This window comes from Hylobates moloch, unplaced genomic scaffold, assembly GCF_009828535.3.
Source record: "Hylobates moloch isolate HMO894 unplaced genomic scaffold, HMol_V3 SCAFFOLD_11, whole genome shotgun sequence".
Lineage (NCBI taxonomy): Eukaryota > Metazoa > Chordata > Mammalia > Primates > Hylobatidae > Hylobates > Hylobates moloch.
This window is the reverse complement of record NW_026652286.1, coordinates 57,152,460-57,167,338: the sequence shown is the minus strand read 5'-3', so window position 1 is coordinate 57,167,338 and position 14,879 is coordinate 57,152,460. Positions and strand designations below refer to the sequence as shown.

The 14,879-nt window shown below is 36.3% G+C and overlaps 1 protein-coding gene across 8 annotated transcripts in view; it reads left to right on the top strand.

Annotated features, from left to right (window-relative positions):
- Positions 1-14,879, top strand: part of DLG2 (discs large MAGUK scaffold protein 2) — a 2,210,459-nt gene that overhangs the window by 702,840 nt on the left and 1,492,740 nt on the right. For 2 of the 8 annotated variants that reach the window (XM_032167975.2, XM_032167972.2), the window contains exon 1: positions 13,680-14,024. The exons of 5 other annotated variants lie outside the window; for them this stretch is intronic. In XM_032167975.2, the coding sequence (XP_032023866.1) occupies positions 13,983-14,024 (42 nt within the window). In that variant the 5' untranslated portion in view covers positions 13,680-13,982. Of the gene's footprint in view, positions 1-13,679; positions 14,025-14,879 lie in introns of those variants that run through there. One more of the 8 variants, XM_032167973.2, reaches the window with a different exon arrangement.

The following is a 14,879-nucleotide window of genomic DNA, read 5'->3' as shown; positions in this document are numbered from 1 at the left end:
CTGTAGTCCCAGCTACTCGGAGAGGCTGGAGTGCAGTGGCGCGATCTCGGCTCACTGCAAGCTCCGCCTCCCGGGTTCACGCCATTCTCCTGCCTCAGCCTCTCCGAGTAGCTGGGACTACAGGCGCCCGCCACCACGCCCGGCTAATTTTTTTTGTATTTTTAGTAGAGACGGGTTTTCACTGTGGTCTCTATCTCCTGACCTCGTGATCCACCCGCCTCGGCCGCCCAAAGTGCTGGGATTACAAGCGTGAGCCACCGCGCCCAGCCATTTCTTACTGTTTTTTTAAATCTCAAAAGCCATGCTTATTGTAGAAAAATTAGGAAAGTCCTGAAACAGAAAAAGACCATTAAAACTTGCATAATCCTATAATTTTAAGATAACTACTGCCGGTATTTTGATATTTAGATATTTTTATAGTGTATATGTGTATACATGTGTATAAAATATGTATATAGAATTGTATTATATTGCACATATATATCTTCCTTATCAAATATACATTATATTTAAAATATTCACTGTAGTTCATTTATTTATTTAGCTAATGATAAAATCCACATAGCTATATTTTTGTTTAGCAATTTTTTCATAAATTTTTGTAAGTGAAATGTTTAAGTAAAAATATGTGTATTTAAGGCTTTTGTTTCATATTAATCCCTTCCACGTAGTTGTACCAATTTTTATGCTAACCTATAATTTCTAATAGGACTACAAGATACTTTAGAATTATCAAAATATTTAATCCTCATAAAACTCATTATAGTAAAAGTTTATATAACTTAAAATGAGGCCAAATGAAAGGTTAAAGGACTTATTCAGAGATATATCTAGTTAATGACAAAGCTCGGATCACTTATACAGTATTGTAGGCCTAACATTTTTCTTTCTAGGCAGCAGCTTCATTCATTCATCCATTAATTTACTTTTTAATAAATATGTTGAGTATCTAGCCAGTTGATAAGGATATTGCATTAAGTGTATTTCCTAACCTCACAGAGCTTAAAATCTGGCATGGAAGCCAAACATTAACTGAATAAGTAACTAGTTTTAAATTTTTGTAAGGGCTGAAAAAGTAAAGAAAAATGTTATAAGCATAAATAGGAGGTAGACCTGACCTATAGACAAGAGTCAGGGAGGTTTTACTCTGAAGATAGGCCACTTAAGCTGACACAGGATATTTAAGTATGTTTTGGCTAGATGCAGGGTCTTGTGGGGTACAGGTAGAAGGGAAAGCTTTCTAGATTTTCTAATCTCAGCATTACTGACATTTTGGGCTGGATAATTCTTTGTCATGATATGCTCTCCTGTGCATTGCAGGAGGATCAACATTGTTGCTGATCTCTACCCATTAGATGCCAATCACACTCTTCCCCGGTTACAATAACCAAAAGTGTGTCCAGACATTGCCAAATGTCTTCTAGAGGGTGGGGGAGATTTCTCCCGGTTGAGAGCCACTGTTCCAGACCTATGGAAAAGCAGGTAGGAGGGTCCTGTGTTGAAGAAGGCATAGTACTTTAGAGGAATCAAAACAAGTTCAGTGTGGCTGGATCATAGAAAAGTGATACCTGGTTCTAAATCAGGCTGGGTTTACACCATGCAGGACCTTGAAGATCCTGTTAAATATCTGGGACTGTATTTAAACAGTACTAAGCTAGCAAACTTGTGAGCAACAGAGAATGATATGATTCATATTTATGTCTAGAAAAGATTTCTTTCATAGATCTAGGTCAAAAGTGGATTAGAGGGGGTCAAGAATATATGTAAGGAAATCATTTAGGTGACTTCTGCAATAACCACTCAAGAATATGGATAATTACTGTGAATATGGTGAAAACATTACACATTCTGGAAATATCTAAGAAAATCAGTAGGACTTGATAATTTACTGACTATTGGAAGTACAGGGAAAGAGATTGTCGGAGGTGACTGCTAGATTTCTGACTTATGTAACTGAATAAATGAAGTGCCATTTCTTAAAATAGGAAAAAGAGAGGAAGAAGAGGAAGTTTCAGGCAGAAATTCAGTTTAGTTTTGGCAATAATGAATTCGAAGTTCCAGTAACAGGCAAATAATTTGATAAATGGGTCTGGAGCTCAGAGAATGGATGTGGGTTAGAAAAAGACTTGGAAGTTATCATCATAGAAGTGATAATAAGATGTAATGGAATTAACAAGAAAACCTAGGAAAAGGTATAAAACAGAAAAACAAGAGAAACAAAGTCTGAGTCTTAAGGAACTCGGGCATATAAAAATCTGGTACTGCAGGAAGAGACAGTAAAAATACTAAAAGGGATTCAATTTCTTCCTGGTTCAATCTTGGAAGGGCATATGTGTCCAGGAATTTATCCATTTCTTCTAGATTTTCTAGTTTATGTGCATAGAGGTTTTCATAATACTCCCTGAGGGTTGTTATAGACCAATAATGAGGTCTGAAATTGAGACAGTAATAGCCTACCCACCCCCAAAAATAAAAGAAGCCCAGGACCAGACAGATTCACAGATGTGCAAAGAAGATGTACAAAGAAGAGCTGGTACCACTCCTACTGAAACTACTCCAAAAAATTGAGACGGGATTCTTCCCTAACTCATTCTATGAGGCCCGTATCATTCTGATACCCAAACCTAGCAAAAGTAACAACAAAAAAAGAAAACTTCAGGCCAATACTCTTGATGAACATTGATGCAAATATTCTCAACAAAATACTAGCAAACTGAATCCAGTAGCACATCAAAAAGCTTATCCACCACAATAAAGGAGGCTTTATATCTGGGATGCAAAGTTGGTTCAACATACACAAATCAATAAATGTGATTTATCGTATAAACAGAAATAAAAACAAAAACCACATGATTATATAAATAGATGCAGAAGAGGATTTCAATAAAATTCAACATCCATTCATGTTAAAAATTCTTTAAAAACTCATAATAAACTAGATGTTGTAGGAACGTACCTCAAAATATTAAGAGCCAGATAGAACAAACTGACAACTAACATCATACTGAATGGGCAAAAGCTGAAAGCATTCCCCTATAAAAACCGGCACAATAAAAGGATGCCCTTTCTCATCACTGTTGTTCAACATAGTACTAGAAGTCCTCACCAGGGCAATGAAGAAAGAGAAGGAAACAAAGTGCATCCAGATAGGAAGAGAAGAAGGCAAATTATTTCTATTTGCAGATGACATGATCTTATATCTAGAAAACCCCATTGCCTCAGCCCGAAACCTTTGTGAGCAGATAAACAACTTCAGCAAAATCTCAGGATATAACATGAATGTGCAAAAATCGCAGGCATTCCTGTTCTACAACCACAATCAAGCTGAGAGCCAAATCATGAATGAACTCTCATTCACAACTGCCACCAAAGGAATAAAATACCTGGGAATACAGCTAACTAGAGAGGTGAAAGATCTGTACAAGGAGAACTATAAACCACTGCTCAAAAAAATCAGAGATGACACAAATGGAAAAATATTCTATGCTTATGGAAAGGAAAAATTAATATCATTAAAATGGCAATACTGCCCAAAGCAATTTATGGATTCAATGCTATTCTTATTAACTACCATTTATATTCTTCACAGAACTAGAAAAAACTATTTTAAAATTCATATGGAACCAAAAAAGAGCCCCAAAAGCCAAGGCAATCCTAAGGAAAAAGAACAGAGCTGGAGGCATCTCACTATTTGACTTAAAAATATACTACAGGGCTGCAGTAACCGAAAGAGGATGGTACTGGTACAAAACAGACATACAGACCAATGGAACAGAATAGAGAACATAGAAATAAGACTGAACACCTACTGATCTTCAACAAGGCTGGCAAAAACATTTATGTGGCCAAGAAACATATATAAAAAAGCTCAACATCACTGATAGAGAAATGCAAATCAAATCCACAGTGAGATACCATCTCATGCCAGTCAGAATGGCAATTATTAAAAAGTCAAGAAACAATAGATGCTGGTGAGGCTGTGGAGAAATAGGAATGCTTTTACACTGTTGATGGGAATGTAAATTAGTTCAAGCATTGTGGAAGGCAGTATGGTGATTCCTCAAGGATCTAGAACCGGAAATAACATTTTGACCTAGCAATCCCTTTACTGGGTACATACCCAAAGGAATATAAATCATTCTGCTATAAAGACACATGCACATATATGTTTATAGCAGCACTATTTATAATAGCAAAGTCATAGAACCAACCCAAATGCCCATCAAAGACCGGATAAAGAAAATGTAGTACATATATACCATGGAATACTGTGCAGCCATAAAAAGGAATGAGATCATATGGTTCACAGGAACATGGATGAAGCTGAATGCCATCATCCCCAGCAAACTCACACAGGAACAGAAAACCAAACACTGCATGTTCTCACTCGTAAGTGGGAGCTGAATAATGAGAACAGGTGGACACAGGGACGGGAACAACACACACCAGGGCCTGTTGTGTGGTGTGGGTGAGGGGAGGGAACTTAGAGGACAGGTCAGTAGGTACAAAAAACCACCATGGTACACGTGTACCTATGTAACAAATCTGCATGTTCTGCACATGTATGCGGAATGTAAAATAATCAAATCAAGCAATGGGGAAAGGATTCCTTATTCAGTAAATAATGGTGCTAACTGGCTAGTTATATGCAGAAAATTGAAGCTGGACCTTGTTTCTTATACCATATACAAAAATTAACTCAAGATGGATTAAAGACTTCAATGTAAAACCCAAAATTATAAAAACCCTGGAAGACAACCTAGGCAGTACCATTCAGGACATAGGCACAGGAAAAGATTTCATTATAAAGATGCCAAAAGCAATTGCAACAAAAGCAAAAATTGACACAGAGGAACTAATTAAACTAAAGACCTACTGCACAGCAAAAGAAACCATCAACAGAGTAAACAGACAACCTACAGAATGGGAGAAAAATTTTGCAAAGTATTCATTCAACAAAGGTCTAATAATAAGCATCTATAAGGAACTTAAACAAATTTACAAGAAAAAAAGCAAACAGCCCCATTAAAAAGTGGGCAAAGGTCATGAACAGACACTTTTCAAAAGAAGACACGTATGCAGCCAGGAATCATGAAAAGAAGCTCAACATGACTAATTATTAGAGAAATGCAAGTCAAAACCACAATGAGATACCATCTCACACTGGTGAGAATAGTTATTATTAAAAAGTCAAAAAAATAACATATGCTGGCAAGGTTGTGGATAAAATGGAACACATATACTGTTGCTAGGAGAGTAAAGTAGTAAATTAGTTTAACCGTATTGAAAGACAGTGTGGCATTTCCTCAAAGACCTCAAGACAGAAATACCATTTAACCCAGCAATCCCATTACTGGCTATATACCCAAAGAAATATAAATCAGTTTATTATGAAGACACATGGCTGCATATGTTCATTGCAGAAATGTGGTACGTTTTCTTCATGTGGTGCATGAAATACTATGTGGCCATAAAAATGAACAATTGTATGTCCTTTGCAGGAACATGGATGGAGTTGGAGGCCATTATCCTTAGCAAACTAACACAGGAAAACCAAATCAAATACCGCATGCTCTTACTTACAAGTGGGAGGTAGATGATGAGAAAACATAGACACATAGAGGGAAATGACACAAAGACATTCAATTTTATATATCAGAAAGTAAAGGGTGGGAGGAGGGAGAGGATCAGGAAAAGTAACTAATGGATATTAGGCTTCTTAATACCTGGGCGATGAAATAATCTGTACTAGAAACCACCATGACACAAGTGTTTTTACCTATTAACAAACCTCAGCATGCACCCCTGAACTTAAAATTAAAAAAAAAAAATACTGAAAGGTTGTGGTGGGGAAACCTAAGGTCACAAGCCAAAGGGTAAGGGTGTTTCAAGAGGAGGGAGTCTCAGCTGTTAGGAATCTGCCCAGAAGTGTGGAGGGTGAAGGTGAAGATAGAGAAGTGAAAGTTAAATAAGTGACATGTTGTTTATGATCCCCAATCTTAAGGGGCTGGGGATGGGACATAAATCCATGTGTTAAGAATTCAGAATCAGTGTGGAAAATGAGGAAATGGATGGAAAGTGAGGGGCTGGCTTTCCTAAAAATGTTGTGTGTCAAGGAATGAGGAAGGATAGTAGCTTGATATGGAACTGTGATTAGAGGAAGTAGTTGTTGTTTTGCATTTGCTTTTAGATGGGAAAGGCTTGCACGTGAATTTAAATTGTCATAAGGAGGATCAAGAAGAGAGAAAGATCCAGTCTTGATGAGAGGGGAACATATGCTGAGAGGAGCAAAAGAAAGAAGGACAGTCACTGCTTTTTCTTTCATTTTGTGGTAAAAGTTGAGGACTTGTGTGTTGCCTTTTGTTTTCTCTGTTTTGTTGTGTTTTTGTTTTCTTCTTAGTAGAAGGCAACTATCTACTAAGTGGAATGAGGATGGAGGAAGGTGTGAGGTTTGAGGAGAGTGGAGAATGTTTGAAATCGCCTTTCAAAAGAGGATGGAGGAGGTTGTTCAAAGAACAGGGTAGGATTATTAGGCAGTGTTGGAGCCTTTTTGAGGTTTTTCATTAATTTTTTTCCAGCTGCTCGTCAATCTATCAGTTCATGAAGAATAATTAACAATACCGTGTGCTCAAGGGAACTATTTTCCAGCTCGTAGTTGTCCTTTACTTTTGAAATGCTTATTGTGGGGTTGAGATGAATTTTAGGCACAAAAGGCAATAAGAGAACAATACAAGACACTGTATGATCAGGCACTAAATTGGGCAATACAAATAATACATGTTGAAGGCATTCAGAAAAAAGACTCTGGGGGCTGATCTCATAAAAAGATAGCCTCTGATCCAACCATTAAGGAGTAACGGGATTTTGAGATGGTCACTCCCTGAAGCCTTTTTTTCTGTATTGGTTAAGATATGTCCATTTCATTGTCCTTTCAGTGCTTTAATTTAGAATCCGTGATTGCTTGTGAGGCACTCATTCTTAGATTTTTCTCTTTATCCAGAAGAGTAGGCTTTTTACACTCTGAAAGTACATGTAGAACTTCCTTGGTACAGGGTGGTGAGTAATTGTGGTAAAGAATTTAAAAAAATCTTTGCAACTATGTATTCCTAAATCTACATTTACTCTCAGGCTGTGCGTTCAAGTGGTTCTCATTAAGGCCAGTACTACCCTCTTTAAATATCTTACTGGACATTAATTCATATTAGATACTTGATAAAATTTCCTGAGCCTAGAATCATACTTCGTTTTATGTATTTAAATTTGTATTTAATGCAAATTATGTATTTAATGCATCTCTTGCATTAAGTTGATATACACTGAAGTTTTCAATAACGCAATTTCTCTATAAGAAATTCCCTTCTGATATAAGGGAAGATTGTTTTTTGTTTTACTCAGAACTTTACCAAAAGTTTTCAACAGTTCAGAATATTTTGTCACTGATAGCAATGCTGCTTTCGAGCTTTGTGTAGCCAATTCAGTATACCTGTGTCTGTCTATACATGTGGGTGCAAGCACCTGCCCATTTAATTATGCCATTGATGGAATTTTGCCTGAGTATTGCCATTGAAGTATACTTTATTTTAATTTCAACTTTAATTCTTTATATCATATGTTGAGTTTTTAAATTCCATGTAAAAGTAGGTTATATTATCTGTTATTATCATGGTTGTAAGTAGAATATTAAACACATTTATATATAAAAGAACTGTTTTGTGTGAAAGAGTTAATCAATCACTGTATAGGCACTGGGATCTTGAGAAATTTCCTCTGGGCTTTACAATTAAAAGACCTAGTATTGGAGTTCCACCTCTAGCTTCTGTATAAATCTGAATAATTGCTTAATCACTGTGTCAATTTTCTTCACTGGACACCATGGGATGATGACAGTATCTTCAGGGCTTATGTGAGGATCAAAAATCAAATGGGATATATCTTTACTTGTGAACTGAGGCAAGAATACCCCTACCCCTATAATATATATTATATATATCAGTATATTATATATTATATATATTATATATATCAGTATATTATATATATTTTATATATATATCAGAGAGTATTATAAGTATTGCATAGCCTTCTTGGCTTGTTAAATTTAGTGATTTGTAAGTAATGTAAAATATTACTTTATAACAAATAGAAATATATTTTCTGCTTCAATTTAACATTTATATCAATTTTTAAGATAAGAAATGAAATATCAATGACATCCAATTTTACATATTTTATGCACTTCCAGGTGTATAAATACATTATCTTATGACTTTAGGGATACTTTTGTGGAAATTTTTGAGAAGCTCTGAAATGATTTTTAATTTGTAAATTGGTTATTATTATCTCAGGAAAATCCCAAGGAGGATGCAAGAAATTCCAATAATAGTAAATTGATTCAGGGGTTATAATGAGATTGCCAAACTTTCTGAGAATCCTCTTTATGGCTGACTGGAAATACTAGGGAAGTCCTAGATGATCTACAAACCCCTGAAAGAATCGTCTAGGTATTTAAAAGAAGCCAGTCAAGAGGAATGATAGCACCTTTTTACTTTTATCTTTACCTCTATCTCTATCATTTCAGTTCTCTTTTCACTAAAAACTACCACTGATTACATTTAGCATGTTCCAGGTAATGGGACTAGCAATGTGCACAAGTTATGTATTTGACTTCTTACAACATCCTTATGAAGTAGATTTGTTACCTTTATTTTACAGAGGAATACTCTGTGGCAGAGAGAAGTTATGTAACTTACCCAAGGTCACACAGCTGGCAAGCACAAGAAAAGGAATGTAAACGAAGATCTGTTTTTTTTTTTTTTTTTGACTCAAAGGCCCAGGAGCTGTTAGAGTTTCTAAGACAGAAAGGATTCTAAGTTATCAGGTATTATATAGTTCCTTTCTCAAGTGGCTTCCATCTCAGAATCTTCAGCCTCCACTCTAAAATTATCTCATTTACAGCAGAAATTACCTTCTGTTTGTTTTCTATACTTTCCTCTTCTATAAAGTTAATTTTTATACCTGTGCTCTAGAGTTGATATCTTCCTATTTTTTTGTGAGAGCCAAAGCCATCAATTTTCCTCTGTTTCTTCAGAGCAGTGATTCTCAAACCTTAGCTTACTTGAAAATCACCTGGAGGGCTTGTTAACACAGATACCTGAGCCACATACCTAGTGTTTTTGATTCAGTAGGTCTGGGGTATGGAGAATTCCTATTTCTAACAAATTCCTAATATACACTGATGCACCTAGCCCAAAGACTGCATTTTGAGTACCACTGCTCTAGACTTTAGAGAAAAAAGTTGGCAAATTACAAGCTAAGAAATGTTGTACATTTTTAAATGGTTAAAAAAACATCATAATAATATTTTCTGACATGTGAACATTACATGAAATTCAATTTTAATGTTTATCAATAATAAAGTTTTATTGGAACACACTATGTAATGTCTGTTTAAGTAGACATTTATGTAGGCTGTTTTCTCTCTACAACATTAAAATCGAGTAGTTGTGACAGATTGTATGGCTTACAAGCCGGAAATATTTATTATCCGGCCATTTACAGAATCAGTTTGCTGACCCCTGCTCTAAGGCAGTAATTCTCAATCCTAGCTGGATACTGGAATCACTTGGGGAGCTCTATAAAATACTGATGCCTGATTCCCACCCTCAGAAATTCTGACTTAATTGGCCTGTAGTACAATCTAGAGAATCCTTAACATATAAACATATCTAACTTGTCCTATCTAAAGAAAACAAAACAAAAAGCAAGGCACCTAACAAAACTACTCTATCTGCCTATAAGAAAGAACTAGATAGTCCTATCTCCTTATTTTATAGATTAGGAAAAAGATGTCTAGCAGTATGAATTATTTGTCCATATCAAAAGAGGATGTTGCTGTTATTATTATATTTATAACAAATTGTAGTTGCATATTGCTTTAATATTGAAAACTTTTTTTATAATCCAGGTTATATATTTTTAAAGTATTACATGCCTACTGTTAAAAATACAAGCCAAATATATGTAGACAGGTTTAAATTCAGTGCATAAGGTGAAAATCAACTAGTCAAGTTTTCTTGATAGTCACTTTTTCCATTTGGCAATCAAGGTAGTTGGCTTGTATTTAAGGGCCATGCTTTAAGAAAAACATACATACACACTAGAATTACATGCATTACTGGGAGATGTTCACATTCAGAGAAACACTCAGATCTAAAATCAATTCAGAAATTGGTAGATTCCTATTTCCCCTCTCACAATCATTCCCTGACTTTTGCTCATGGAGTACAATGGGGTAAATTCCCTCACAGTTTCTAGTATTTCCTTCTTCCCTATATCTTTATTTCTCTCACTTACTGACAGGGGATAATTGGATAAGTTGTTCATTGTGAATGATTTTCCATAGTATAGAGGTGTAAAATGAAAACTGTCATGCATCCCTTCCTAAGCCAGTAGCATCACTGTTAAAATTTTACACATGCGTAGACACACACACACCCCACACCCCACACCTCTACCTACAAGTGTATGTAAATATACAAATACAAATAGCCTCACACAATATCAGTTCTTTTCAAATTTATTTTTACATATAATAGTATATATAACTTGGACATCTTTTCACATAAGAATATATATATATCTTATATTCCTATGTTATGAATAAACTGTAATTTTAAAAAATAAATTCCATACTGATGGATATTTTAGATACACATACACATACACACACATATATCTGGGATAAATTCCTGAAATTTGAATCACTACCTCAATCATAATTTGCCTTTTCAAATGTTTGATAGATAATTCCAAATTACCTTCCAAAAAGTTTTTACCAATTAATGCATCTCCATTATACTTGATGTGTCAATTTTAATAACCTTTTCTAACTTTTATGTTTTTTCTTAAATATGAGGTTGAGTGTTTTTAATGTGTTTTGTGGTCTTTTTGTGAATTGCTACTTTATGTTCTTTGACTGCTTCATTCAGTTTTATATTTTCTCTTAGTGATTTATGAAAGTTCTTTGTATATTAAGACAATTCTCCATGGAATGTGTTGTAAATAGTTGCCCAGTTTGTTGTTTGTCATTGTGTATAATTTACCCAAGGAGAAGTTTTATATTTTCATATAGTCACAATTGTCTATCTTTTCTTGCATGGCTTCAGGCTCCTCTATTCCCATATTATGCAAAACCAAATCTGTGTTTTCTTCTAATATGTTTACAGTTTCAATTTTTATACTTAAATCATTGATCCTTCCAGACTTTATTTTGATGGCAGGGTTCATCGTTAATATTCTCATTGGACACTATGAGATACATATTATCCTCATTTTACAAATGGGAATCTGGCATGGAAGTGATTTTCCAGGACTACTCACTTGCAGTACGGAAGCCTAGACTTATTCTGTTGCCTACAAAAATATGCATAGGCAATTATAACTTTCTTCTACTATAGCAAATGTTATTCTTCTTGCAGATATACTGTTCTGCTGAATTCTTTGCCTTAAAATGTGGAATATTCTTTAGTGGGACATTGCCATTGTAGTTAATGCTCCATTTCCTGCATCTATAAAATGAGAATAGTAAGTTGGCTATCTTAGTCCACTTAAGAAAATTAGGCAGTAAATCTACAGGTATAGCCCTGGGATTTTGTAGGCTAGACAGGTATACTCAGGTGTTTTAAAGAAGTTTTTAAGGCTAAGGGCCTTTTTAAATAAATGTATACACATTAAAATGGTATCTAAAGCATTATTAGAAGTCTTCCTTGATTGCCTTGACAGGGAAACCTATATGTACTTCTTCACCTGTAACTTGTTTCATTTAATCCTTGCTTGGGAGCTGCTCTGAGATTTGTAACATTTTCCAGTTCTTTTTGGTCTTTCTCTTCTGGGCCATCCACATATCCCGGCAACTACTAAAATAATACTAATAAAATACGAAAATTTCCTGTTCCCAACTTCTAATGGAAAGAAATGGTACTTATTCACAGGTTGAGTAAAGTAAGTTTTTAAAAATTCCTCTGAATCCGCAGTGGAGAAAGGCATTTTATGTTCTCCTATGTTTTCCATGGCATTAAGTTGTTATATTTGGGTTCATTTATTAGGAAGAGCTGCAGGAAATGTGACCTGCTATAACCTTGGGAGGGGAAAGTGTTGTTAACTGAAATGCTCAGTTTTGCATTTAAAGTCTGTAAAAAAAAGTTGTGGAATGATGAGAGCTGGGCATCCATGTCGATTTTTTAATGTCCTGGAAGTCACTGGTTGTGTTGTAAGTGCTTATAATTTGTAATTACCTAGGCTCCTAAGACAGACGGAACTGGAAATCAAAATAAGTGGCTGCCTTTTCTTACGTTGCCAAAGGATCTCCAGTTTAGGATAAGATTGCCTTTTTCTTCCTAAAAAAAGGCACAAACAATGACAGCCCAAAATAGCTATTTAGTCAGAACTGACGACACTTTCTGAATGCTTGTCATTAAGAGAGAAATAGAAAATCTTGCTTTTCTTCTTCCTTTAATTTCTCTCCCTGAAATACCTTGCTTCCTCCTGAAGCTGCCTCACCTCATTGCCCAGGAGAAATGCCCAGTAACTCTGATGGTGCTTCAGCCCTACTGCAGGCTCCAGAGGGGAGGTGGCTTATGCAAAAACATTTTAAAGAAAGATCCTAAAAGTCACTGCAGCTTTTTCTAGTGAGTTATGCTGATCTTCCCTGTTGCTGGAAGCTGATGGGGAGCATCGTGGCAAATACATAACCACTTTTTTCCTCCCACTATTTTTGCTGCAGTGAGAACTGTTCATTTCTGCTTGCATTTTGCCAGATAGCTTTAGAATTCTAGCTGAGAATCAGGGCTTCCCAAGGCTGGAAATAAGGGTATAGCACCCTAAATTGTACTTTGTCCTTTTGATTAAGTAAAAATTGAGTTAATTTGCAGCATCCGGTGCCTGACAGGAATGACAACAGACAGAAGGATCTGACGGATGTTTTTAAGTTTTTTTTTTTTCCTTATGGATTTATAGGGGCAGAAGCTTTTATTTTTCTCTCTTGCTCTCTCCCTTCCGGAGCCTGCTGAACATTTTACATTCAGCAGCAGTTGCTACTGAATCTGAGGTTATGTTATCCCCTGGAGTCTTCTGTCTCCATTTCAACCCCATCTTATTACTGATTGTCATTTACCAATAAAACATAGTTTTGGAAAATTGGCCACATCATTTTATTATGGAGCCTGGCAACTTTAGATAGCCCTAAAAGATGTAACAGGGCAGGGAAGTAAGAGAAGATGGTACTTCTCAGTCCTGTAACCACAGATCATCCCAGAGGAACCCAGTTCACATTTTAGGGGACTTTATGTGACAGTGATCTTTGGTCCTGGTCCTATTCCACATGGAGAAGCAGAATGAGACATGCTTGCAGTGATTTGTAGTATTTGCCAAACAGGGTGCTGCACCAGAATAGCCTGGAATATAGTGCAGAGCTCACATTAAACCTCCAAAGGGAAAAGGGTTTCCTCTTCATTTACAGTCTGCCTGATGCGATCCCATTGTAAAGTGTCTAATAGGATAACACCGGGGCTCTCCAGAAATATAAGTAACTCATTGGTTAAATTTCAATTCTTCACCTTTCCTCCCCTCCTTCCTGAGTGAGCTCATTCCCCCCTCCTTCTTTTTTTTTTTTTTTTTTTTTTAATCCAGTGATTTAAAATGCTAGAAGGAAAAGCAACTGAGGTCTTAACTTTCAGACGCTGAATTCTCATCTAATTGAAATTACTGGGCATAATGCTATATATAGCCAATGAAGAGATTTTGAGCTCTCACTCAGTGCCTTCAAGACATGTCGTTTTGTAGTCAGAGAAAACAGAGATCAATGCATTTTCAAACTGACAGAGGGAACGGATGCTCTTTAGTAGCACATGCCCAGGATCGTGTGTGTGGGGCTTGCGCTGTGCTGAGAAGCTGAATACCGGTCCATATGCTCCTTATTTACTGCAATGTTCTTTGCATGTTACTGTGCACTCCGGACTAACGTGAAGGTAAGAGGAGGCGAGCCGGCAACTGGGCACAATATACATGTTAAACCAGCTGCAGAAAATGTCTACCTTGTGTAGCTTCAGGACTTTTCGGATTGCTGGCTGAGCAGGCAGATTATTACAGGTGGTTGCAAAGGCTTTGTTTTATTGTTGCCGTGCAGCCTCGCTGGGGGAGCATGTTGGAACGCTGCTGTGAAGTGACCTTCAGGTTTAACTGTTTGTAATTCAGGTTCACGCTCATAGTTGGGGGGTGGAGAGGGGGGAAGAAAAGATGAAAATTATTTATGTAGGCCAGAACCAAGAAATCAGAGAAGGTAAAAAGCTATAAAGCATGCTTTGAATTATGATTTAGTCTTTCTTTTAAAAAGTGCTGTGAGCTTCCTGTTTTCTTGCAGCTGAATTGTTTTAAGAGCCGGGGGTTTAAATCTAGTGACTGTAATGGCATTAGATGTGATCTGTGGGATACCTGACCATCCTGTGCATATCAACAAATGATTTTCACTGGGAATTGATGATACTGAATATACAAATCGTCAGCTCTGGGTGGGCTGGTTGCTTCAGCTGCGTGGGCGCTGCTGTCCCGCTGTTGTCACCCCACTGACATTCACTTGCTGTAGCTAATGAGCCTCTGAAGTTGAGCCCAAGTTTGGGAGATTTACCCCTTGTCATGAACACGGCATTATTATTGAGAAGGTTTTCTGACACTGTGTTCATTCAGCACTGAGCCGGCCAGACCAGCTGTGGAATTCCAGTTGCATAATTTAAGTGAATTACATCCTTGGTTAACATTTTGAGCTTATACTTCTTGGAGAAGGAAGTCCAAAAGGAAAGTGATTGCCTTTGAGAAAAAATAATTAA